Genomic DNA, 27,166 nt, shown 5'->3' with positions numbered 1-27,166 from the left:
ATCCCATGGATGGAGGACCCTGGTGGGCTGCAGTCCGTGGGGTCGCTAAGAGTCGGACACGACTGAGCGACTTCACTTTCACTTTTTCACTTTCATGCATTGGAGAAGGAAATGGCAACCCACTCCAGTGTTCTTGCCTAGAGAATTCCAGGGGCAGGAGAGCCTGGTGGGCTGACGTCTATGGGGTCACACAGAGTCGGACACGACTGAAGTGACTTAGCAGCAGCGGCAGAGAACCACTGTATTAGACCATTGCCAGCCACACAATGTACGAGTGGTAGCAGCCTTAAAGATAGTCTGGTTCAATGTTTCCCAGATTCTACCGAGCATCAGAATTACTTACTTGTGGCTCTTATTAAAAGTACAGATTCTTGAGCCACAACATGAACCTATCAGGAGGAGACTGTCCTCTGGGAGACTGTCAAGCCTTCACAGGAGAGTTTGATAAGAAGAAGCAGTCTTCATGCACCCATGAGATATCAAGTGCTACCTTGTTACGTGATGTAGGAGCTACAACAGTAACGTCTGCTGGGGGGGGGGGTGCGGTCTTCAAGGAGTTTTCACTTCAGTGTAAGAGAGAAGACTTTCTCACTTGATTTTTGTTATTCACAGTTGTGTTAACACTGAACTAATGAATACTGAACAACTGTTCTTAGGGGGATTGTGTGTGTGTCTCACATAGATTATAATCTTAAATTCTAAAAACAATTCATCCTGGTAGATTCGATTTTATTTCACCAGGAGAAAATGAAGTTCTGAAGTGTTAAGTGACTTGCCTGATGCCGCCCCTCTAACAGGTATCAGAGCTGGCATTCAAACCCCATCCCACTGTCCCCAGGCCAGAGTTTCCTGGACTACACTGCACTGCCCACTACCATCTCCATCCTCAGGACAACTCTGCATGACAACTAAAACAAGACAGAGCATCATTTTGCCTGACCTCAGCTGGGAACAGGTACATTGGGAGACTCAAATTTTTCATGCTCTGCATATGTCAGCAAACGACCAGGAAAGCGCCGTAAGTCTCGATTTTGGAGTCACAAATAAATTTTAGGAAGTGGGCAAATTGGAAAATATGGAATCTGTGAATAATGAGGACTGACTATACATGTTTGCAAGGCTGATATTTGGTCGGGACGTGCTGGGATGGCCATACCTATTGTAAAACATTGAGGGATTTTGCTCACTGTCTGATAAGTAGTCTGTGCCCTAAGCTTTTTGGGTGCCACCTGATCTCTCCCCTGGAACCTCTTTATAAAAGATCAAATAACAAAGGGTTAACACCTGGCACAGTTAGGTGGCCTGCAAGACTCTGCTCCACCGCCTGTGGCTGGCTTACATTCTCACTGGAAGGCCCTTCCTGTACAGGTTGCTAACTGTTTTGACTATCACTTCTGTGTATATGTGCCCCCATACTTTTCTATGTTTCTAGGGTTTAGAGGGGCTTCTCTGGTGGCTCAGTGGTAAAGAATCTGCCTGCAATGCAGGAGACCCGGCTTCAAACCCTGGGTCAGGAAGATCCCCTGGAGAAGGTAATGGCAACTCCAGTATTCTTGCCTGGAGAATCCCCATGGACAGAGGAGCCTGGTGGGCTACAATCCACAGGGTCACAAAGAGTCAGACATGACTGAAGCAACTTAGCAGGAGCAGCAGGGTTTAGAGGGCACAAGGCCAATAACTAGAATGTAAGCTCTCCAAGGGTAGGAAGCATGTTTGTCCTGTGCACTGCTATATTCCCAGCCTGGAAGAGTGCCTAGAATAGTGGGCATTCAGTAAATGTCTGATGAACAAATTAATGAACTAGAAACTCTCATTGAGGTTAGTCAGGCAAAGATGTTTGGAAGACATAAGTCTTAAGGCAGGTATTCAAGGAAAGAGCCATGTGTTACAAGAGATGTGGATCACAACAAGGATAGAAGTCTACAGGGTGGTGAGAACTAAGAAATGTACAAGGAAGAGAAGGAGAGCACCCTGGCCATGACAAAGAGGTGTTGGGGGCACTGGGATGAGAGTTGGGACAGAGATGGGGGAGTGTTAGGCTCTTTATTCTGCACCTAAGTTTGGACACTTGAGTTTGATTTAGGTTTCCTTTATTCCAACAAATACTGAGCACCTATTCTATGTCAGATGCTGTTCCAGGTGCTAGTGATACAGCAGTGAACCACAGTCTACTCTCATGGAAAGCAGTCTGGCTGTTTCTTAATAAACTAAACGTACACTTAGTATATGACTGGACAATCACACTTTGGGGCATTTGTCCTAGAGAAACGAAAACTTATGCTCACAAAAAACCCTGTACATGAATGTTTATAGCAGCTTTAATATCATGCTAGCCAAAGCCTGGAAGGAACCAAGATGTTTTTCAACAGGTGGATGACTAAACAGTGGTACATCCATACCATGGAATACTACTCAGCAATAAAAAAGGAGCAAACTGTTAATACAAGCAATGGCTTGGATGAATTTCAAGGGCATTGTGCAGAGTGAAAAAATCCAATCCCCAAAGGTTACATACTTTGTGATTCCATTTATATAATATTCTTGAAATGATGAAATTACAGGAATGGAGAACAGATTAGTGGTTGACACGGATTGAGGGTAGGGAGTAGGTGCCCCAAAAAAGGGCAACATGAGGCATCCTTTCAGTAATAGAACTCTCCAGTATCTTGACTGTGTTGATACATTAACCCACACATGTGACAGAGTAACACTGAACCATTCACATCACTGTACCGACATCAATGTCCCAGTTCTGATATAGTACTGTTAGGGATGTAACATGTAACCACTGGGAGAAACAGGGTAAAGGATACACAGGGATGTCACTGTACTAGCTTTGCAACTTCCTATGAATCTACAATGATATCAAACTAAAAAGTAAAAAAAATCAGGGATTCCCTGGTGGTCCAGTGGTTAGGACTCCATGCTTTCACTGTGGAGGATACAGGTTTGATCTCTGGTCAGAGAACTAAGATCCCACAAAGATTACTATGCGGAAGTGACCTAGTAACAGACACAGTGCCTCTGGATTCCAACTTTTGAGAAGGGCCTGGGGACTTCCATTTTTAATAAATAGTCCTGGTGACTATTATGATCAGGCAAGCATGGGGAACACTGATCTAGTCTAAATCCCTCAATTTACAGATGAGGAAACAGGTTCAGAAAAGGGAACTGACTCCCCCAAGGTCATACAGGCAGTTAGTAATTGAACCTAGACAAAGATGAACCTATTTGTCCAACTGCACCTCCCCAGCAACTTTATAGTAAATCCTCCACATACAGTGTTGTGTCCCATACACCGTAGGCCATTTAGTATATACCTGTATAAAATGAATGAATAAGATTAGCACCCACAGTCTACAAGGATTAATGGAATTGGACACTGGACAGGTAAATTTTGATGGGACACAGCAAAAAAGAGGTAGAAAATATGTCTGGAACTGGGGCAGTGGTGGGGTAGCTTAAGTGGGGGAAAGCAGAGCACACAGGGCAGCACACAGCACTATGGAGCCCTTCAAAATCCTCAAGTCTGGGATGTGAGCATAGACAAGATGTGCAGAAGGTACGATTTTAAGTTCACTCCTAAACCCTTGGCTCACAACAATGCTGGTCCTAGTCTCTCCCGTCTCCCTCTCCCATCACTGTCACTTTCCAATGTGGGAATGCTCTTGTCTCAATCAGGAGGAAGGGTGGATGGCAAAGAGGCTCACTCACCTGATGAGTGTGCAGAACTGTAAGAACGATGAATTCCTTAGCGCTCCTACAGAGAGAAGAGGGAACAGGAGAGTAGTGTATCATGCACTGGGTATTCATCTAGCACAAGAAGGAACACCAGAATTCTCCCCTGGGCTGCATTCAGGTATATGGATTAGGACAGAGGGCAATCTAAATATCTGCATGGCTGCCTCGCCTCCCATCATTTGTGGCAGCTGACATCCACCATCCATAGAGGTTCACACAGGCTTCTGAAAATGGTATTATCATTACCTCTGGGTTGTCATTTTTCAGGTCTTTTTATATTCCTTCTCACATTCTCTCTAGAAATCCTCAAACCTTAGGAACCTTTTATCTATAGGCAAAAAAGTTTGCAAGGAAAACGAAAGACCTGAATTAAGGAACTCAAAGGGAGCACAATCAGAGTCCTGGGAACCGTGTACCATGATTATTGGCAATTTGGTATTTAAGTAAGAGGAGAAACTCAAAGGAAAAACCCAAAGGAGGTCATTTGGTCATCATGACTCATACTCAGCAGAGTTGTTTTAATTGAAGGACCAAAAAAAATGAGAGCCAGAGAGCAACAGATGGAAGACAAGACTCTCCAGATAGCAAACATTCAAAAGGATGAAGAATTTGAAACTCTTCAGACAAGAATTATGCCAATGATCCAACAAGCTGTGAGGTATGAAAATTCTCTCCCAAGAATACATCATCCTTTAAAAGAACTAAAAGAAATGGAAAGAGTTCGCCTTGAAGGAGCTTCCCCTCTTTGCTGGTCTTTTTACAAATGTTTCTGGGAACAAAGGTGTTCAGGAAGCAGAGTCAAGACACCCTTGATTCTGGGTATTCAAGAAAAGCCCGGGCTTCCCTGGTGGCTCAGTGGTAAAGAATCCGCCTGCCAACACAGGAGACTCAGGTTCGATCCCTGGTCCGGGAAGATCCCACATACTGTGGAGCAACTAAGTCCATGTACCACAACTACTGAGCCATGCTCCACAACAGGATAAGCTACTGTAATGAGAAGCCCATGCATTGCAACTCGAGAGTAGCCCCTGCTCTCCACAACTAGAAGCAATGAAGATTCAGCACAAAAATAACAAATAAATAAAATTATTTTTAAAAAAAGAAAAGAAAAGCCCAGGGCCCCTGCTCGAGGACTTGGACTGGTACCATATTCAATGAGGCAGAGTCCAGGGATGTTGTCAGCTCCTGGGTCTGGGAAGCTCCTCGAGTAAGGAAGGAGCTGCGTTCCAAGGAAAACACCTGGAAAGTTCTGTCTCTTGGCCAGGGCAGGGAACTAGTATAGATTGAATTATGTGACTCCTGTGCTCCAGCCCCTGCCACGTCTCCCCATATCATGTAGAACAAAGCTAAAGTCCTTGCAGTAGCTACAACTACCCCGTTCCTTACCCCACTCCACACGTGGGCTTCTCCCATGTTCCCCAAACATATCACACACACTCCTGCCTTAGGGCCTCTACACTGGGTTCTTCTTGCCTTCTCTGATATCCTCATTTCCTCCAAGTCTTTCTTCAAATGTCACCTCCTCATTGAGGCCAACACTGGCCATGCTATTTAAAGTTGTACTCTGCACCCGTGTTCCCAGCATTCCTGATCTTTATCTTGTCCCCCTTTCTATTCTTCAATAACATTCATCAACTTCTAATATACTGTGCAATATTTATTTATCATGTTTACTGCTTATGATGTGTCTTCTTCCACTAGAATGTAAACTCCAATGGGCAAGGATTTTGTCTGTCTTATTCACTGCTGTATATTCAGTGCCTAGAACAACAACTGATGCGCAGGAGACACTCAATATAATAAATATTCACTGAATGAATGAATGACTTGCTAGTCCCAGAGATTATCAAATGTGTGAGCTCTAACTTGACCCAGAAGGTGCTCTGAGCAGTCTCACAAAATTGGGCTACCTTGGTATGGGGTACAAAGATATCCACAAGAAGCAAAGCAAAGACTTCTGAGGGGTCAGCCTGAAAGAACCCCCAACATGCCCTGATGGGGTTGAAAGAATTCACCCCATGGTGATGTGGTGGTGGACCATGAAGGGTAGAGAGTGGGGGAATGCAATGGACAAACTGAACTTGGAGAAGAGCCAAACTAAGGGTCACTAGGGACCAGACACATACCAGGATATTGGGCTGGAGTGGGGAGCCTATGGAGGAAGACCTGCTCTGGACTTCAGGAAGGGGCAGTGCAAACCCTTCCAGAAGTAGCAAGGGGGCGTCACTCCTCTGCCTTTGAAGTGGAGGGAGGGGCCCTGGAGGCAGGTGGGCTTTGGGAGAACAAGAAAGACGAGTGGAATGAAAACACTCCAAATGGAGAAGGGTTGAAGGAGATGGAGGCAGAGATGGAGCAGACTACGTCAGACAGAGAGAGAGAGAGAGAGAAAGAGAGCAAGCATGTGAGGATAGATAGCTGAGGTCCCCCAAACTGAGGTTATCCCCTGGAATTTAGAGCTGAAAGAATCTAATTCCGTTCTCTCAGTTCTATTGTCTTACTCCTTATCAAAGTGTCTATGCAAGGGGGCGTGGGGTGGTATGTGTGTGTGCATGTGATAGGCGTGTGGGGTGGGGGAGTATCTATGGCATAGGTGTGTGTGTGTGCGCGCATGTGGTACCTGTGGGTATGGGTGTATTTTTAGCGCATGGTGTGTGTGTGTGTGTATGTGGTGTGTGGTGGCATGGTGTATGGGGGGGAAGAGGTATGTAGTGTCTGTGTGATATGTGGTGGTATGGTATATACAGAGGTTGTTGTTGTTTAGTCGCTCAGTCGTGTCCAACTCTGAGACCCTGTGGACTGTAGCCCACCAGGCTCCTCTGTCCATGGGATTCTCCAGGCAAGAATACTGGAGTGGGTTGCCATGCCTTCCTCCAGGGGATCGTCACCACCCAGGGATCGAACCTGCATCTTCTGCCTTGGCAGGTGGGTTCTTTACTACTGAGCCACAAGGGAAGCCCCATATACAGAAGTAAGGGAGGGTAAAAGTCAGTGTGATGACTCCATGGACAGTGGTGGTCCTCCTCACATTCCTTTCTCTCTCTGACCTGCCCCCATCTGGGGAGGGCACTACACACACTGTGAGCAAAATCCAACATGGCAGTTTCCATGCCTCAACCTGCTGGCCAGGCATTTGGATTTTATTCTCCTTGTGGTTTTTTTTTGGGGGGGGAGGCGGTGCGGGGAGGGAGTGGCGGGTGGGAAATAATGTCTTGCTCACATTGATTCTGCTTATCTCAGAATGTTGTTTGAATGGCTTGTTTATTTCTTATTCTTTACTCACTTGGTCTGTGTCATTGGTCACTCACTTGTTCTCAGTAGTCACTGCACATGTAAGTTGAAAACCAAAGGGCTTGGGTGAGGGGAGTTGTTGGGTGAAGGGAGGTGAGGTGAACTTCCAGGAGGCTGTTCTTTGTGTCTCTTCACATCACTGAATGAGGTTAAGCCAGAGTGTGTGAGGGCCCTCAGTCCCTGGAAGTTCTGGGTACCCAGGAGCCCTGGCTCAGGTTGCTCTCCCTGGGAAGACCCCTCTCTCTTAGCCAGGGAGGGCTGTGGCAGTCATAGTTACACTACTGGTGGGATGGGGATAGCCGTGCTCAGCTCTCGCAAGGCCCAAGAGGCTCCTATTACCTGATGAGTTCTATGAACCTCTCCCTGGGGGCTTCACTCACGTCCTCCTCATTAATGGCCACAATCTGGTCACCAGCCAGGAGCTTGTCCTCAGAGGGGCCTCCTGTGGAGGAGAGGAGAGAGGCGTGAGGCCTGGGTGGGAGGGAGTTGCCAGTGCCTGAGGGAGTGGCTGCAGGCACTGAGGCCTGCAGGAGATGCGGGCCGAGTGGTGCCACTGACAGGCAACTCTTCGAGCCCTGGGCCACTGTTGCCTGTAGCAAGTGGAGGGCAGAGGGCTGGAGAAAGAGAATGGAATGGCCCTTCCTAGGCTGGGAGTGGTGTGGTAGCAAAGGCCTGGTGCTCAAGCAAGGTTCACCAGTGATTCCCGGCTCGGACCTAGTGAGGAGCACAAACTTCGGTTTCATCAGGAAGGATCTGCTTGGGCACAAGGCATGGCTTCCAGACTACTGGAGGGGTTACAGGTGACAGGAGCGGGTAAGGAATCTTCTTACTTGAACATAATTCATACTTACTGGTCTGGAAGGATGTAGGCATTCACTTCCCTGGAGACAGGGGGATGAACTAAAGAACCTAAAGTGAAAGTGTTAGTGTCCAACTCTGTAACTCCAGTAGCCCGTCCACCAGGCTCCTCAGTCCATGGAATTCTCCAGGCAAGAATACTTGAGTGGGTAGCCATTCCCTTCTCCAGGGGATTTTCTCAATCCAGGGATCAAACCCAGGTCTCCTGGATTGCAGGCAAACTCTTTACCATCTGAGCCACCAGAGAAGCCCTAAAGGCATTTATTTTCTTTCACCTAAGAGACATGCTGCTGTCTGAGAAATGAGAAGAACAAGGCACAGACCCTAAATCACTGGCAGTTGGAAATTTGCTTTCTCTCCTCCTCACGTCTACTGTTGAGGTTTAGAAAGCAGACCTGCCTGAGGGCCCTACCTTCCTGATGGGGGTAAAGGGTGGGTTGGAGGGGCGCCCTGGGCTGTGCTGCCTCTGGTGCTTAGCAAAGATCTCCTTGGAGAAAAGGATTTTAGAGATTTAAGGAGAATGACAAGTAGAACTCAGCTTAACTCAAACCCAAAATAGGACATGTCTAAGGACATGTTTAAGGACATGTCTCACTCTCAACCCAGCCTGGATGCTTGTTGGGATCCACTTGAAAGGGTCAGATCCCAACTGTTCCTCTCTCTGCAAAAAAGTGTGCTGTGTAAATGCAACAAACATGAACAACAACCAGGTCACCATGTCAGTTGAGCATCAGTCTGTGGCTCTGGAGAGTGGGGCCTGTGTGCTGAGGGTGAGGCCTGTATGCTCAGCGAGCAGGATTCCCCACTCCAACCGCAAAGACCCTCAACCCACTCTTCTGACAGCACAGGGATGTCAGAAACAGGAAGCCTGCTGGTGAAGAGCCCATTCTTTGCAGCAAGTCAGGTTTGGACGCTCAACTCAAATCTACAACTCAATGGCTGTGGGACCTCGGATGAGACATTTCATCTCTCTGAATATCTCTTTCCTCATCTAAGAAATGGAAAAATAACAGCAGAAGAAAGATGGGAGGATAAATGGGATGATGGATGTAGAGCATTTAAAACAGTTGATTGATGTTGGTAAGAATTCAATAAATGGTACTTATTATGTCTTCCAAGGGACAGTTCCTTCCACTCATTTCATTCCTCCTATTTGTTGTCGTTTAGTCGCTTCAGTCATGTCCCACTCTGTGCGACCCCATGGACTGTAGTCTGCCAGGCTCCTCTGTGCATGGGATTCTCTAGGCAAAAAATACTGGAGTGGGTTGCCATTTCTTTCTCCAGGGGATCTTCCCGACACAGGATCAAACCCACATCTCCTGCATTGGCTGTACTGTGCTTATTTACTCAGTTGTGCCCAACTCCCTGTGACCTTTGGATAGCAGCCTGTCAGGCTCCTCTGTCCATGGGATTTTTCAGGCAAGAATACTGGAGTGGGTTGCCATTTCCTCCTCCAGGGGATCTTCCTCACTCAGGGATTGAACCCATGTCTCCTGTGTTTCCTGCATTGCAGGTGGGTTCTTTACCCGCTGAGCCAGGTAGATTCTTCACAACTGAGCCACCAGGAAAGATATTCCTCCTATCTACTTCTGCCAAATATGCCAATCTTTTAGGTGCAGACCACTCTACCTATTCCCTCCCTCCCTTCTTTCCTTTCTCCTGTCCATCCATTCATCCCTCCATCCTTCCTTTCAATGGAGGAGGTCCTCATAGAACTTGGTCTCCATCACAGGCCTTGGCTCTCTGATGGCAGTGGTAAGCTCAGTCTACTTACTATTTTCATGGAATTGTTTGTTGGCTTGTTCAGCCTTAACTGTTCCTCTCTGCTGCTGCTGCTGCTAAGTCGCTTCAGTCATGTCCGACTCTGTGCGACCCCATAGATGGCAGCCCATCAGGCTCCCCCGTCCCTGGGATTCTCCAGGCAAGAACACTGGAGTGGGTTGCCATTTCCTTCTCCGATGCATGAAAGGGAAAAGTGAAAGTGAAGTCACTCAGTCGTGTCCGACTCTTCTCGACCCCATGGTCTGCAGCCTACCAGGCTCCTCCGTCCATGGTATTTTCCAGGCAAGGGTACTGGAGTGGGGTACCATTGCCTTCTCCTGTTCCTCTATAGGATGCATATTATCTTTTCTTGTGGCCTCAAAATCAAGTTTTCTGCATTGGATGGAGGGGCACCTGGGTTGGAGGCAGGTCTGAGATCAGCCTGCTGGCCCCATGGCCTCCTGTGGTCTCCCTTGTGGCTTTTCTTCTCTCCACTCCTCCAACCCCTTCTTATTCATTCTCAGACCACCTGCAGCAACCCTGTGAATTCTGTCTCCTCTAAAGTTAAACCAGGGTCTCCTGGTGATCTGTTACTAAGTTTTATATGGTCCCTCTTTCCCAGGATAAATTTGATTTTGGATCAGAGACTCAAAAACCTTTTGCAAAACTGCATGACTACCTCAGGAGCCTTAGGTCAGCCACAAACTCCTGTACCGAATTGTTTTTTTACTTTATGCCCTCCAGTTGAAGAGCAAGCTTACAAAAATCTTTTTCTTTTCCTTGGAGGATTGCAAAATTCATCAAATTTCTGCTAGACCAGTTTGTACTCCGGCTGCTCCTCTTGACTGAGCAAGAAACTGTTGTAAACATCTAAAGCCTCAGGCCCAGCAATTCAGGAATAGAGCTCCTTTCCGTCTGTCTTTTCTTGTCAATGCCTAGCAAGATTTGGAACAAAACAGTGCTCAGGCCCTTTCCCATTTCATTCACAACAGCAGGCTTTCACAGTTCTGGTGGGCTCGCACTTGGTCCACCCCGTATGGTCCCATTCAAGCCCTGCTTCCCTCCCCACCCCCCTCAGTGGCATCACACAGGCACAGGTGCAAATCCTAGCTCTGCTACTTCTTAGTGGAGTGACCCTGGACATGCCATTTCTCTTCCTCTCTGCCTCAGTTTTCTCATCTGTAAAATGGGAATGGTATTACTTACCTTGTGGACATAGCCGCAAGCACTGAACAAGATGATGTAAATTTGTACACTCTAGGGGGCTTCATCAATGGTAGGTGTTGTATTGCTACTGGGGCTTCAGAGATTTCACTTCCTCTCCCTTTCTCTGCCACCTATGGTCTATATCCTGACTCCAGCCTTCACTGGATGACCTATTTGGTGAGCGTGTACTGGTCTCTACAGCCTGATGATTAGATTCTTGGGGGCAGGAACTCTGTCTTGTTATTTCCCTATAACCTTGCTTAGAGTAGGCAGTCAATACATACTTGTTGAATTGAATCAGATCGGTATGTCTCACTCAAGGCAGTATGGCTCTTCTGTGAAGGTTCTATGCAAAGGGAAGTTTTGTTAAGACCCAGACCCTACTAAATTATCAACTGCAGCGTCAGTGTTGTGTGTGGATAAATCTTTAAAAACCAGCTCCCTCACACAGTTATTGGCTGGCAAGTCTTCACCCACTCTTCATGAATTCCTTGGCAACACAGTATACTTGGGTGCTCTTTTCTCTGGGACGATGTGTGGGTGTTTGGTGGGGGTGGGAGCCAGGGCCAGGGGGACACTCTGGGTGACACCTACCTGGCCTCACAGATCGCACCACCACAGGCCTCTCACTGCCAGCCACGAAGCCAAAGCCACATATAGGGTCCCGGTGAATGGTCACTTGTCGCAGCGTCTCTGCCGGCAGCTGCTCACATTCCATATCATTTGCGTTCTCTTCCTGCATCACATGACTGAGGGGGAGGGGAAGATGGGAGCAAAAGAAGACGCAAAGGCAGCTAAGCCTCAGAGCAGCTGGGAGGGATGCTGATAAGGGTGCTGGCCATGGCACCTGGGAGTTCACGCACATTGCTTCCTACATCCTCTGGCACCAGCAGAAGGGATGACCAATGCATATTTCACACTGGAGAAAGAAGAGTCTAGAAAGGAGAAGCCACTTGGCTATAGGGCCAGGGCCAACAGAGGACATGGGTGCCATGGAGCCTGACATTAGAGTCTGTCCTTTCCTCAAGATACTGGGACTCAGAAGGAGCCTAAAAGCAAATGTGTTGTTGGAAGGTTAACCGGTATCACCCATGGAATCGGCTATTAACTCCCTCAGAGAAACCAAAACCTTGAGGGAAGGGACTGCAAAACAGGCAAGGCCGTGGGGAAGGAATGTGAAGTCATTTCAGAGTGTGGAGCACCTTCACGAAGTCCTTGTGTAATTTTAAACTTTAAAATCCCTTAGGTCATATATAAAAAGAAAATATTGAGATGCCATATGAAAACAAACAGGCTCACATGGAGGACCAGTCCCTTACACAACTGTGCATAATGCTAACTTCTGTTTTTTGTTTTTTTGGCCACACCAAACAGCATGTGGGATCTTAGTTCCCCAATCAGGGATCAAACCCGTGTCCACTGCAGCAGAAGTGCAGATTCTTAACCACTGGACCACCAGGGGAGTCCCAATGCCAACTTATTTCAGTTAATAGGACAGCTGGAGAATAGCTGCCAAGGGCAAGTGGGAAGAGCCACTGCTGGAGGCTGTCAGCAGACCTGAACCCAGGTGAGCTGGGAGAAGAGAAATCGCTGCCCTGATACTTGGGAGAGATTATAGATGGCACTCCAATGCCCGTAACAGATCTTACTGAAGCTTCAGAATTACGCCAGGACTTTATAAAAGGTTAACATCAAGGGCAAGGGTGAAGCATATTGCAGGCAAGGATGGGTCTGAGCTCAGTATTTGAATGAAGAGCCTTAAGGAGTGAAGGCATGGGGACCCCTGGGCTATGTGAAGGCACTGGGTTTAGGGGCAGAAAAGAGGAGAAAAGGGAAATGAATGACCGGGAGGCAGGATAGGGCAGGTGGAGGTGGAAGAGAGGGGACCAGAGCCAAGAGGCTTTCTGGTCTAATAAATGAGGTTGAGTTTCCTAGTCTCGGCGTGTGTTTCTGAAACACTAAGGTTCCAGGCAGGGCCCTTCTGAACAAGATACAGAGGGCCAGGAGCTAATTAATCAAACTAGTGCAAGATTTGGAAAAGAAGTGGGAGGTTCTGACACTAGGAGAGTGATTGTTGACTAACTAAGAACACCAAATTCCTCAGGAGCAAATGGTTGTAAGCAATTAGGTTGTTTATCAGGACACAGATTTGCTAATTAGAGAGGAGCTTTAGGACTATCGATGGGGAGAGGGTGGGAAGATTTAGAGTAATTGTGTAAAAGAGAAATTCATAGTCCCAGACTCATCTCTCTCATTGAAGAACTCAGGAAGAAAGATGGACCGTGGCTGATTGGAATCTGACCACATCAACTATGGCTGCACCCAAGCTGACTTGGGCTCTGTCTGGTGTCCCTTAGGGAGGTGGAAGGGGCTTCCAGGGCTAGGTCAAGGCTCCTGAAGATGAGTTCAGGAACTGGCTCCTTCCATTTCACACTGGGTAAGACAAATGGTCACTCTTTGACAGAAAGTTAGTTGGGAGCTGGAATATGGCTAGTTGGTGTTCTAGAGAGGTACCCTTCCAGGACAAGGGCTCAGTGACGGTGGCCTCAGGCTGGCCCCTCTCTCATTTCTGCTCCTGGGGGCAGGTAGGCACTTGAAGGCTTGAAGGGAGCCACAGAGGATCTTCCTGTGGCTGCCATCGTGCCTCACCATGGAGGCTGCTTCCCAAATGAGCCCTTGGCCTGCTGTTTCCTAATCTCAGCTCACTGGCCCTAAAAGGGCCTCTGCTTGGGATGACACCAGCTCATTTCGGCCATGGGCTCCAGCCAGGGCACCCTGGACAATGAGAGCCTGTCGGGATACACAGGCTGTGGCGTGGGAAGCAGGGACACCACAAGGAAGACCCACACATGCAATGAGAGCGCTCGACACCCTGTCCTTTGCTCAGGGCCCCCTGGTCACTGCAACCTTCCTTTTGGTGCCTTTTTCTTTTTCTAAAGCTAGGGACACTCCAGTCTCCACTGGGCCTTGAAGTACCACCAATACTCATGAAAAGAGACACTCCTGGTGCCAGGGGAACCGACAAGCTAAGAGCCTTTTGTGACCCAAGTGTTCTGCTTTACTGTTTGGACTATGTTAATCCATCAACAAGTATTTATTGAGTGCCTACTCACACAGTTGGAGATTTGGGGAGGAGGCACAAGAAGTTACAGATCTCTGCCTTCAAAGATCTTCCAGTCTGGGGTTGGGGGAGGGGGAACACACAAGTGTACACTGAACAGGAGAAAGAGAGTGGTAACTAAGAATAGTATAAAAAGTCAAAGTGTTAGTTGCTCAGTTGTGTCCCAATTCTTTGCAATGCCGAGGACTGTGGCCCTCCAGGCTCCTCTGTCCATGACATTCTCCAGGCAAGAATACTGAAGTGGGTTGCCATCTCCTTTTCCAGGGGATCATCCCAACCCAGGGATCAAACCCAGGTTTCCTGCATTGCAGACAGATTCTTTACCACTTGAGCCATCAGGGAGCCCATGAGAATAGTATATGAAGTTCATAATTAAGGTCCCAATAGTATGTTCATAGAAGGGAGTGAAGACTGAAGGGCTCCCTGGAGGAGGTAGGACCTATGCTGTGTAGTCAGAAAATGGCACTGATGGGAAGAGAAACACGAGGCTAAGCTCTGTCCATGGGTGGCCCCCATCTTTTCACAGGGGACCCAGCTATTTCTCCCACAGCCACAGGCATGTCTCCAGGTGTGACTGGAGCACTTCATCCCTGGGTTGTGTCTGACAGAGCTGGACTACCTGTCCCTAATTAGTTCTTCTTCCTTGTGCTCAGTTGTGCCCCCATGGGTACCCATGGGTGACCCCCCATGGACCGTAGCCTGCCAGGCTTCTCTGTCCATGGAATTCTCCAGGCAAGAATACTGAAGTGGGTTGCCATTTCCTTCTCCATGGGATCATCCCAAAACAGGGATCAAACCTGTGTCTCCTGCACTGACAGGCAAATTTTTTACCATTACCATGGTGCCAACCACTAGATCCTCCCCCAATTCTGCAAGGAGTCCTTTTTTCACACTGCTTGGGCCTTCCCAGCATCTGTGGTCAGAGAAGAAACCCCTCCTTTAACACACTGGAAGGCTATTTTGCAGTGCAAATTGCAGCTGTCCCCACCCTCCTGGGGTTGGCATCTTTCAGTGTCTGAGGCTCAGTCAGTCCCTCCGAAATTTGCTCAGTGCATAGAGACTTGGGAGTGACATTGAAGGCCAGTGGTGATGGATGACAGCAGCTCAGCTGTCCATGGGCCACGTGACTGCCCTCCTGGGGGAAATATGCACTTTGAAAGATGTTTGGCTTCTGGTCTCATCAAACCGGGCAACTCTGAACAAAATTATGAAGCAGCCACAGCTTATGGTCCTCTCTCCCCACCCTCCACCCAGCTTTGTTTCTGGGATTGGCTATTTTGTTCTTCAAACCACACAGTGCCTTCAATCTGTCCTGTTCCTACCCAAGGTCTCCAAAGGTATATCCCTTCAGCCTGCACCAGGCTTGCCCTCTCTGGTCAGTGACCTGGGTAAAGGTCTAGCCTTTTCTCTTCTGCCTAATGATAACACTTTATAGCCAAGTGGTTATTTCTTTTTTATTCTTAAACCCATTATCTCATCCAACAAAAAGATCCTTTCACATCCATTATCACTTCCTAGTCGCCAAACAGACTAGGTCTCTGCCCCTCCTCCAGCCCAGACTCCAAGGCGGAGGCCAATGAGGGACTCAGCTGGGGCCAGATTTCTTGGACAGGGCTCACAATCCCAGTACCCTCATCTATACCCACCCAGGGTCCCGGACCTTCTGGCTATTTAGTCTCCATCGCAGAATTGGCCTAACCCTGCAGCCAGCAGCTCTCCACATCCTGGCCAAGTCTGACGGGCTGGCCCTCATCTTAATTCATCTGTCTTGGATCCCATTCACTCAGCGTCACTGGGAGAAGGAAATGAGATCATAGTTACAGCAACCCTTTAGAAGGTTAAACATATCATGTAGATGTAGAGGTGGTGATCTTACCAGTGGCATCATTTGGGGTGGCAGGCAGAGCAGAGAATAAGGGCTGAAGATAAACTTCGCTTTCTACAGTCCGGGCCCTTCCCCCACCAACTCCTGGCCTCTAAGTGGCAGCCCCAAGAAGTGCTCTGCCCCCTCATTTTCCAAGCAACTGTCCCCACTATCAGATGACCTGGCTCCCTATGGACACCCTGGCACCAGTTCCTTTGTGGGCTAAATTGATCCCCTACACCACCACCACTAACAACTCCCACCCTCCACCCCGCATCTCTGTCTAAAGAGGAGCTGGTGGCTGGAGCTCATGCTGACAACTGTTGCTAGGCAGGATGTGGTTGAAGGACAGGTGAACTGAGAAGATGGACTGATTGTGAGCTGCTGCTCTCTCCCCTGCACTTCTGGGCAGGAAGATAGAAATGTTAACAGCTTAACTCCCAGGCATCAGCTTTGAGCTCCCCATCCCTCCTTGCCTTTGGCTCTTTCTTCTTTACATTTATTGGCTCCTTGGGGAGTTTTGTTGCTCCCCTCGAAACTGGCAGGCTGTGGAGACACATGGGGCCAATTAGCCCTCTGCTTCCAGTCATAGGAGGCTGATTCTCCTGAAAGCTCCAGAGATCCCACGTGGCAGCTGGGACCCCAGGAGATGCCATCTTCTCCTTGTGGTAGGAATGGGAGATCCTGGGTGAAGGAGCTGCTCTGGGTGCCCTCTTTTCAGGAGCTTGAACACAAAACCCTTCTTTTGCTAAAGGAGCCCTCACTTGGGCTCACTTACTCTAAGCAGGGTGGCTCACCCTTGAGTGTGTAGTTGCACCACCTGGGAGTAGTACTAGAATGATTCTGATGCAGTAGGTCTGGAGTTAAGTTTAAGATTCTAGCAAATTCCAGGGTGCTGCCCAGGTGGCTTGTTCATGGACCACACTTTGAGGAGCAAGATATAAAAGAACACCTTTGTCAGACAATGGGAGGGCCACAATCAAGTGGGAGGGATAAGGTGCTTTCATTCCGTTGGTTTATGGCATTGAAGGCACAGTTAAAACACAAATGCTATCTTGGGGAAACGATACAGAAAGCCATGCAAACAAATGACTGACTGGCTGAATCAGATTTACCCCAGGAGAGAATAGGGAGTGAGCTATAAGGATAAGAAGTGACAGGTAAGGCTGAATTAGGGGAAAGGAGAGAAAGATCTGGAGAGATGGGGCACCATTTACCCTGAAGAGTCTGGTCAGTCAAAGAACAGCCTGAGGTCTCACACAACATCTGGGAGTAAGGTGAGGACAATGCTGAGAGAGGACAGTGCTGAAAACAACAGCTACCATTTACTGAGGACTTGTGGTGTGCCAGGTACTATGCACATATTGCCTCACTCCAGCCTCACGACAACCCCATGAGTAGAAGATCTTATTGCCATTTTACAGATGAGGAAACCGAGATTGGGGAAGAGAGATTAATTTACTCCACGACATCCACCTATTTACACTGTGGTGTAGCTACAATGTCAACCCAGGTCCGTCCAACTCCAGAGCCAATTTTCTCACACGATTTGGGCCAAGAACCTGTGGGTAAGTAACGGGCATGAAGAGATGTTGGGGGAGAGTCAGCAGACTGCTCCTCTGCCAGGGAACAGAAGGCCACGCCAGTGCTGTGTGTCAGAGCAGCCTCCCCTGAAGCCACCACAGCAGAGGGGACAGGTGGGAGACTCCAGCCCCAGAACTGACTTCCTACCTGCCTCCAAGTCCACCCTCCTACATGGGAGACTCAGCCCAGGGGGCCTCCCATGCCTGTTAACCTCAGTCACCACCAGAGAGAAGTGCACTCAACTCTGGTCATCCCTCAGAACCCAGGGGTTCTCATCCCCGTGGGCATCTGTTCACCCTCTAATGCCACCCTTCTCTTCTCTTCTCTTCGAACTCTTTTGCGGTGCCCTCGGGAATTCTCAGTCAATAGCAAACTCCTCTGTATCTTTCACTGACTCTCTGAAAGTGCCCTTTCGCTTCTTTCTCAATGGAAGCCGGCTTTATTCCTTGAGGACATCACTTGCCCACCAAGCCCTCTCAACAGGAAGCTGGACTTTTTTCCCTCTCAAATCTCAAGACCCTCAGGGCCTGTGTGTGTGTGGGGGGGGTGGGGAGGGCGGGTAGGTGTCTCCTTGCTTGCCAGTGCCATTCCTCCTCCTTCCTTCTGCCTAAATCCTGCTCCCTTGTGGAATACGCCTGCCACCCACCTCTACCTCTCCCTCTCCATTGCTGTCTATGATATCCTGGGTAGTCCCCACAGTGACATTGATTTATGTTACTAGTCATATGTGATCTTCCCCTCTGCTCTAACTTTTTATTTTATTATGAGAAAATGTGTCTAACATAAAATTTATCATCTTAATAATTTTTTAAAGCACATAGTTCAGTGGCATCAAATACACTTACACTGTTGTGCCACGATCACCACCACCTGTGTCCAGAATTTTTCATCATCCCAAAGTGAAATTGTGTACCCATTAAATACTGACATCCTATTTCCCCCCTCCCCACGGTCACTGACAACCGTTATTCTATTGAGCTGGTCAAAAGTTTGTTTGAGTTTTTCCATTACATCATATGGAAAACTCCAAATAAAGTTTTTGGCCAGCCCAATACCATCTCCACTGTCTGACCACCACTTTCTCACTCTCTAAGATGACTATTTTATAGGTCTTCCTCTCCTCCATCTGCCCCACCTCCCCATTTATCCCAATGAATCTCATCTGATGACCTTGTCCTATATGTTATTGAGAAAACACAAGCCATCAAATGGGAGCTCCTTTATCTTACCACCACTAAATCTATACACCACCCTGTCTGCATCTGTACCCATGACTCTGTTTTCCCTCCTACTAAAATGGAGGATCTTTAGTTTCTTGTGTCAATGGCAGATCTACTCAGTTATGCCCTAGTACCATAAAGAAGACTCTTGTCTTCTCAAAGACTTCCCTCCTTTGGCCATTCACTCTCTTCCCTAAGTCATCAATCTCTTCATCTCTCCAGAATCATGCTAGCATACTGATGGAAATCATCTATCCTTAAGAAAACTAACAGAAATGACCTGGTTCCACTCCATAATCCCCTTACATGGCAAAATTGCTCGAGTTTTCTACAAATATTTTCTCCACGTCTTCATCTTCTACTTGCTCCTCAATCCACTCTAATCTGGTTCCTACATATCTCAACTCCACAGAATCACTCTCGTTAAGGCCACCAACGGCCTTCATGGTTCTCTCTCAGTCCTTATCTTACTCAGCCTCTAACCACCCTTGGACACAGTTGACCACTCCTTCCTTTTGAGGAGGCTCTCCTCCTCTGGTTTCTGTGGCTACTCCAACTACCTTTCTGCCCAATATTTCTTAGTTTCCTTTGTGGGCTTCTCCTCCTACACCGAATCACTGGATACCACAATTCTTGCGAACTCAGAACTTCTTACCAACTTCCCAGACCTTCTCTCTAGACTCTCTTTCCCAGGTGATCTCATCAGTCCCCTGGCTTGAAATACAATCTATGTGCAGACAACGCCCAAATTTCCATTCTATCCACACCTCTTCTGTGAGCCCCCAAACTCCTACATTCCAACGATCTACTTTGACATGTCTGCTCCCATGTCTCAAGGGAACTGCAAATTTAACATGTCCAAAACTGAACTCAAATTTTTCCCCCTCAAGCCTAGGCCTCTCTCAGCCCTCCTCATCTCAGTACATGGCACCATCATCTCTTCAGTGACTCAAGCCAGAAACCTCAGAGTCATTCTTGTGTCCTGTCTCTCTGTTTCCCTCACCCTCATCTCTAACCTCTCAGTAAATGCTTGCAGCTATTCCTTCAGAATCTGACCAACTCTCTCAATCTCCATGACTGTCACCCAGTTCAAGCCACCATCATCTCTCTCCTTCATTGCTGCAGCAGCCTTCTTTCTGGTCTCCCTATAGACATTGCTGCCCCCCTTTAAGCCTGTTCCCTATAGATATTGCAAAAGCCCAAATCATATCCCGTCATTCTTCTGCTTAACACCCTGAAGACATTTCCCACTGCAAGTGAAGAACATCCAAAGTTCTTTTCCATGGCCTACGAGGCCCTGTTGTGATCTCTTCCTTGCCAACCTCTCTTGTACGTGTGTGCTAAGTCACTTCAATCATGTCCGACTCTGTGTGACCCTATGGACTGTAGCCTGCCAGGCTCCTCTGTCCATGGGATTCTCCAGGCAAGGACACTGGAGTGGGTTGCTGTGCCCTCCTCCAAGGGATCTTTCTTACTCTTGCCTAGAACAATCTGGCCCCACTAGCCTCCTTTCAGTTTCTGATCAAGCTCTATGCTACCTTGAAGTCTTCCCAGTTGGTACTCCTTTCTTCCTGGAAACCTCTTTCCCTATTCTTCACGTGGCCAATCATCCTTCCTTCAAGTCTCATGTAAATATCACCTCCTCGAAGGGGTCTTCCCTGAAAACTCTGCCCCTTGATAGTCCTAACACTGTAAACTGATCTGTTTCCTTCATGATATTCATCAGGATCAGTAACTATAGACTCATTTCTGTGATTATTTGCCTGTAAACCTCATAAGAGTATTGATTATGTATCTTTTGTTCAACAGTATATCTCCACCTTCTAGTGTGTACATGGCACATAGTGGGTGCTATAATAAATATTTTATAAATGGCTTGATGGATGGATTTTGAGGCATAAGGATTAGAATCCTCTGGCTGGACCATGTAGTTCATTATCAAATGCCTACTGGCTCTGCCTCAGGTTTCTAAATGGGGAGTCTGGTCCATGGAAGAAAGCTTTCAACATCTCTGACCAAAGACAAAAAGAGGGAGAGAATGGAGTAAAAGCAAGCACACAAGGAGGGCTACAGTTTAAGAAGAAATGGCTACAGTTCTTAGAAGAATATCAGGCAGGAAATCTAATGACTATTCCTTCCTGGGACAGAAAAGTCTCTTTAAAGGGCAACAACTCTTCTTTCAGAATGACCAGAGGCCCAGGGGTGGGCAGGATGACTTTGGATAGTCTTTTCCCTTCCAAGAGCCTCTAGGCAGACAATTCAATCGATTACTGTCCCAGGGCTGCCTCCAGGGCTTTCCGCCCTCTTTCCCTCCAGGTCTTCATGGCCCTGACACTTCTTTCTCAGCTGAGACTGGAGAGGCATCTCCCGGAAAACCTGCTGGTGTCTGGATTCATTTTCTCATTGTCCAAACAGTTGTTCTTCCCCAGAGGGCTGGAATGGAGACACCTGTCACCCATTCTAGCAGGTCACAAGGGAGCAGGTAGAGAGACCAAAGCCATTCGTCCTTCCACAAATACCCGTGAACCTGGAGTCACCTCACAAAAGACCATCCCCATGATCCTTCTGAGAGGAGGCTGCAGTGGACCCTCTGGGCAGCCGCCTCCTCCCCTCCCTACTTCTCCCCCTCAGGGGCTACACATTCAAGAAACTCAGACATGTTGTCTAATAGGCCCAGATATGCTCCTCAGCCCTCCCTGCCAGCCCAGTGACAGATGTGAGGGCTGTGCCAGTTGTGAGGCTGGTACCATATGGCACCATGGGTCACAAGGTCTGAAGCTGCTGCCACTGAGCTGTGGCGGAGTTTGTGGGGAGATCCTTGCATTTTAGCCCCCACTCACCTGTCACTGGCAGAGGCAGTGAGGGGGAACTGGAGCTATGAAATATTCACGGGAGCTTGCAGGAATTGTCATGTCACCCCAAAGAGCACCCTGGCCCCCACCCTCCACTTACACATGAAGTATTTCTGAGGAAGGCTGAGAGAAAGACTGACCGAGCCAGTGCGGGAGAGGTGAGGAGTGGAGGGGAAGACAGGAGTGGGGGCCAGACAGAGCCAGGAGGGAGAAGAGAGGTGAGGTGAAGCCCAGAAACCCAGACAGAAGCAGAGATATGAGATAAGAGGAGGGCTTTGGAGACAGTGAAGAAGAAAAGACAGGGCTGAAGAAGGCAAGCCTGGCAGAGAAACTGTGCCCGCCAACTCATTTGCCTTAGCTTTTTGGAGGCCCACTTCTGTGCCTCGCCTGTTCTCTAAATACCCTCAAGCTGCTCCCAGCTCTGTCCTCAGGCTCTGGCAGTAGGCCACACGGTAACAAGAGCCCTCTGTTATAGGACTTCCAGTGCTCCATCTCTCTGGGGAAGGGTACTGCTATTCTGCCACACTGACCGCATCCATTTCATGGATGGGGATGTGGGTGAGCGAGGGGCAAATCTGAAGTAGGCTGAAGAAGAAAACCCAGGACACTGTCCCAACTGGGGCCAATTCCCCAGCCACAAGAAGCTGTATTTTTTGGGGGAAAGAGATCAAGAGGAGAAAATAGGATGGAGAGAACATTCCAGAAGGTGGGAGGGAATGGTCATGATGGGAAAAGTGGAGCTGGCAGGGAAGGGAGCAGCAGGCCTGAATTCTTCCCCTCAGCGAGCATACCTCTCTGAGGCCAGGCCGGGCTGCAGAGCCCTGGCACAGAACACTAAGCTAGGAGAGGGTCCCTGGCCACCCAGATCTTTCTCTTTTCTTGGATCGCAGCCTCTAGTCTGCCCATGGCTGAACTGTAAACAAGGCTTGGAGGCCAGAGAGGGGGAGCAGGTGTGAACAGGGGCTTCTGGGAATATCCCCATAAGTAGCTACCTCCAGCAGCCAAAGACCTGGGACTCCAACAGTGGCCCTATGGGGTCTGCTTGGCAGGCACCAGCTGCACAGGGCTCCAGGCAAAATCTCCTGAAGCCAAATGAGGGCCCGCTCCTCGGCAGGCTGGCTGCGCTATCTCCCTCCACTCTGTGAGCCTGCCAGGCATCCATGGCCTGGGCCGCCAGCCTGAGAGGTCCCAGCCTAACTCCAATTAAACAGCTGGAGAATCTTGGAGTTGCCAGGGCCCTGGGAAGAAGTTATTTATTTCACCTTTATTCACTTTCTGAAGATTTGCAGAATGACAGGGGAAGGCTTTCTGGAGAAATTGCAGCTGGGGGTTATAGGAGGGGCCAGATTTGGACCCTGAGATAGAAGTGGGTGGTGAGGGGCTGTGGCAGGAGGCAGAGGAGACAGCCCAAGTGCAAGGCGCTGGGGAGAAGTGGGCCGGGGGAGCAGGCAGCTGGAGCTGACCCAGAGAGACAGTGGGTAAACTTTCTCCTCCCTCCCTTGCTCACGTCTGGCTCTGCTGGGGCATTATGTCCTCTCTGCAGTGCCCTCTTAGGGAGCCAGTCTAGTTGTGGCTGGACAGAGAAAGGCACATCCATCCCGCTGCTTTGCCTAGATGGCCCATCTGCCCCCTCTTTGCCTGAGATGATGCAGGTGGTAGCTGAAGCCCAGGCACCAAGCCCAGCAGGCACCAGGCTCACCTCTTGCGAGGGAACAAACTGGAGCAAGCCCCGGCTTCCCCAACTGTGCACTGGCTCCAAACTCTGTTCATTGGGTCCATGGGGGGAGGGGTGGCAGGGCAGAAATCAGGCCAAGAAGCAACTCAATAAAAGAGGTTATGTGAGCAGAGGCCTGGTAAATTCATGTCACCCCGTCTGGAGGCATCCAGAGATGCCAACTACAGCTTCAGGGCAAAGAGATACCTTTTATTCTGCCTAATTGCATCTTCCTGCAGACAGTGAGTAAGAAATTAGAAGGTTTTTCCTAAAGCAAAGAGAAGATTCTATGGGATCAGAGAAAGGGAAACAAGGTTGGTGAACCCTCCACCTAAGAATAAAAGTAAAGGGCAGGTACTTCCCTGGTGGCTCAGTGGTAAAGAATCTACCTGCCAACGTAGGAGGCACAGGTTCGATTCCTGGTACAGGAAGACACCACATGCCTTGGAACAACACTGTGTGCAACACTATTGAGCCTGTGTTCTAGAGACTGGGAGTCGCAATTACTGAGCCCATGCGCCGCAACTACTGAAGCTGTGCACCCTAGAGCCTGTGCTCTGCAACAAGAGAAGCCATCACAATGAGAAGCCTGTGCACTGCAGTGAAGAGTAGCTCCGGCTTGCCATAACTAGAGAAAAGCCCGCGGAGCAGTGAAGACCCAGCATAGCCAAAAAATAAAAATAAATAAATAAAATTATTTTTAACAAAGTTAAGGGCAAGGGCAGGTGCCGATCTCATAAGGCGTGAGTTAGCCAGCACCTCCTCCACGTTGTTAGTTGGTTTCCAGGATGTGAATGGCAGTAAAACTGCAAAACTCAAAGGGCCTGTAGACTTGTTTTTGACTGGCTGTGAGGGTGATAAGGAGATTACACCCAACTATGCAACCAGGCTTGAGGGAGACAGGATCCTAAGGAATTCCAAGAACCCACAGGCTGCCTACTTGGCAACACTGCTTCAATGGTGGACCCCCCAGATTCAACTCATTATTTCTGGTTTTAAAACTAGACCCAGACATTGTAGAAAGAACAAAAAAGGGTAAGAAAAATAGCTTTTTTTTTAACCTAATCCTCAGTTACCCAGAACATTCTATTAACCAGAAAAGTCCTTCCCCAAGCATTCAGGTTTTGGCATTACAGGGTATTTGTATTTTTTCAGTGATTCACATATGCAGAGCTGGGACTCTTTGTTACATCATAATGCCAGCTCTGCTCCCACCTGCCCTCTTGTAAGAGGAATAATAGCAGAGCTATTATTATTAGCCATTATGTGCTCAATCACTCAGTAGTGTCTGACTTTTCGACCCTATGGACTGTAGCCCTTCAGGCTCCTCTGTCCATGGGATTTCCCAGGCAAGAATACTGGAGTGGGTTGCCATTTCCTCTTCCAGGGGATCTTCCCAACCCAGGGATTGAACCCATGTCTCCTGAATTGCAGGTGGATTCTTTACCAGTGCCACCTGGGAAGCCTTATTAGCTATTCTCCTCGTTGTAAGTCAGGGGCTCCCTCCACAGGCTCTTACATAGCATTTATTCATACAGACAACAAAAATTTACTGAGCACCTACTATGTGCCAGGCACAGTGCTGGGTACTGAAGAAAAACTAGGGCCAGTCTCTCCCCTCAGGGAGGTTGCAGTCTGAGGTGGAGGCAGGTATGTCAACACACAAATATAAAACCGTGTGTCACCTGGCACCACAGGGGGAAGCAGGGGATGCCATGGGAAAGAGAGGAGGGCTCTTCCCCCGGCCCTATGACTCCCACCACAGCCCCCTCACCCCAAGCTGAGTGGTGAAGGTGAGGAGTCCAGCAGACAGACAAAGCAGAGAAAGGCATTCCAGGAAGGGAAAAGATTCAGTAAAGAGGGAAACCTCTAGCTACTGAAGCTGCTATAATGGAAAAAAGAAGTCATAGGAAAAAAATCAGGCATAACTCGTCAGTCTTTAATTTCTAGGTATGGGAATGAGGGCGGAGGGCTAGTGCTACCCAGTGGCTCCTTTCATGTAGCCTTCTGAGATGATGCACTGAACTCAGAAGAGGTCACAGACACAACCAGGGACACAGCCCAACACTGGGTTACCAGCCACATATCTATACACCAGCCAAAAGCTACACGTGGAAGACCCCTGTCTCATGGGAAGGCAGAAAGGGTGGCCTGCTAGTGGATGCACTGAAATCCAGCCATAGTAATGGAGACCAAAGCTGCAAAGCTCAAACGCCATTATGCCCACATGGCAGCAGGTCTGTGGAAGCCAGCTCTGTGAACAAGACAGGGCTAATAGTACGAAATGACAAACATCCTGACTGCAGGGCCACCTGTGCCCCAGGAAGAGCCCCTCCAAACCTGGCTACATTTCATTCAGTTCACAGGGGCCATCCTGGGGGAAGGAGGGACAAAAATCAATAGAAACAGCAATATTTCTACACAAGCTACAGTCTCAGTTATTGAAGTCCTGCCAGGAAAAAAGGCCCCCTCTCCCTCCCTGGGAGGTAAAGAGATGACTTTGCTCAGCACTGCAAATCAGGCTCTAAAAACTTTTTAGAAAACAATTCTGAACAGAGGTACTCAGATAGAGCCATAATGTCAGATTAACAGCTCCAAACCAGCAGAGCAGACACTTGTCTAATTAATAAAACTTATAAAGCATAACAACTTATTGATGTTACAGGCCCAGCACTTAGTACAACAACAAAACCCAAATCCATGCAGAACGCTCCATGTTCCTTAGGAAACCCTTTCTCCGCCAACTTGTACAATCCTTTCATCAATGCAAACACAGGGCTGGGGGATGGAGGGAACAGTGCAGTTGTTGTTCAGTCGCTCAGTCATATCCAACTCTTTGCCACCCGATGGACTGCAGTGCACCAGGCTTCCCTGTCCTTCACCATCTCCCAGAGTCTGCTCAAACTCATGTCCATTGAGTCAGTGATGCCATCCAACCACCTCACCCTCTGTCGCCCCCTTCTCCTCCTGCCCTCAATCTTTCCCAGCATCAGGGGCTTTTCCAGTGCTGAGCAGAGCCCTGGGCAACTGGCCGGGGAGGAGATGGCTCAAAGAGTTGATGCACATCTGCCAAAGGTCTGGTCCAACCTGGACTTTGGAGCCAGGGGATCTGGGCTGGAATCCCAACTCTGTGGCAAGTTACTTAACCTCTTGAGCCTCAGTTTCCTCGTCTATAAAATGAGGCTCATGATAGTGCCTACTTCAAAGTACCTACATGAGGATGAAAGGTACAAAGTAAGTGTCAATTACTAATGGCTATTAGCAATGACTGTTATGGTTGTTATGTTTAGATACTAATAGGACCTGCTGTCCTGTTACAGCCTGCTAGGTTTGCCTCTCACCACAGAATGTAATGAGGATGATTTGAAATTGTTTCAAATCTCTGTGGACCTTGGGCCCTGACTTCAGATCTACAGAATAAGCAAGCTTTGCTATGGGAAAAACAAAGCCTGTATTATTACTTCATTAAAGTCAAGTTCTCATCCTATTTCTAGCCATTAACAGTGGGGAGTGAAGATCATGGTGGGGCAGGGTAGGAAGCCCAGCTCTGCTTCTCACTAGCTGAGGGACCTTGGGCTTGTCCACCCCTCAGTTTCTACCACCTCAATTTCCTCATGTGTAAAATGGGGAAAATATCAGGTTTTATCTCACAGAGTTGTTCTGAAGATTAAATACAGGTAAAGCACTTACAACAACTGTGTCCCCATACACAGAAAGCACTGAGTGAACACCAGTTACAGTTCTTATTGTACACGACTTCTCATTACTACCTAAAGAGCTTAGCACAATTCTTGGCATATAGTAATAGTGATGGTTGGTACTCTTGAACTCACCTTTGTGATTTCACACACTACCCTCCCCGCCCCCCAACTGTACACAGCTCAAGAAAAAAATGTGACAGGTACAGGCCTACATATTCCCGCCTGCCAAGCTTTCTACAAGTAAGCATCATCTCAT

At 48.3% G+C, this 27,166-nt stretch overlaps 1 protein-coding gene across 4 annotated transcripts in view; it reads right to left on the bottom strand.

The window, feature by feature from the left end:
* The window catches only part of FRMPD3 (FERM and PDZ domain containing 3), a 145,791-nt gene that overhangs the window by 57,485 nt on the left and 61,140 nt on the right, over positions 1 to 27,166 (bottom strand). The window contains exons 1-3 of one of the 4 annotated variants that reach the window (XM_015461596.3): positions 11,449 to 11,940; positions 7,369 to 7,471; positions 3,715 to 3,760 (exon numbers count right to left, since the gene is read on the bottom strand). The exons of 1 other annotated variant lie outside the window; for it this stretch is intronic. In XM_015461596.3, coding sequence (XP_015317082.1) covers positions 3,715 to 3,760; positions 7,369 to 7,471; positions 11,449 to 11,719 — 420 coding nt within the window. In that variant the 5' untranslated portion in view covers positions 11,720 to 11,940. Of the gene's footprint in view, positions 1 to 3,714; positions 3,761 to 7,368; positions 7,472 to 11,448; positions 11,941 to 27,166 lie in introns of those variants that run through there. 2 more of the 4 variants (XM_015461597.3, XM_059883658.1) reach the window with 2 other exon arrangements.

Source organism: Bos taurus, chromosome X (genome assembly GCF_002263795.3).
Source record: "Bos taurus isolate L1 Dominette 01449 registration number 42190680 breed Hereford chromosome X, ARS-UCD2.0, whole genome shotgun sequence".
NCBI classification, from domain to species: domain Eukaryota; kingdom Metazoa; phylum Chordata; class Mammalia; order Artiodactyla; family Bovidae; genus Bos; species Bos taurus.
This window is presented reverse-complemented; position numbering and strand designations above follow the sequence as displayed.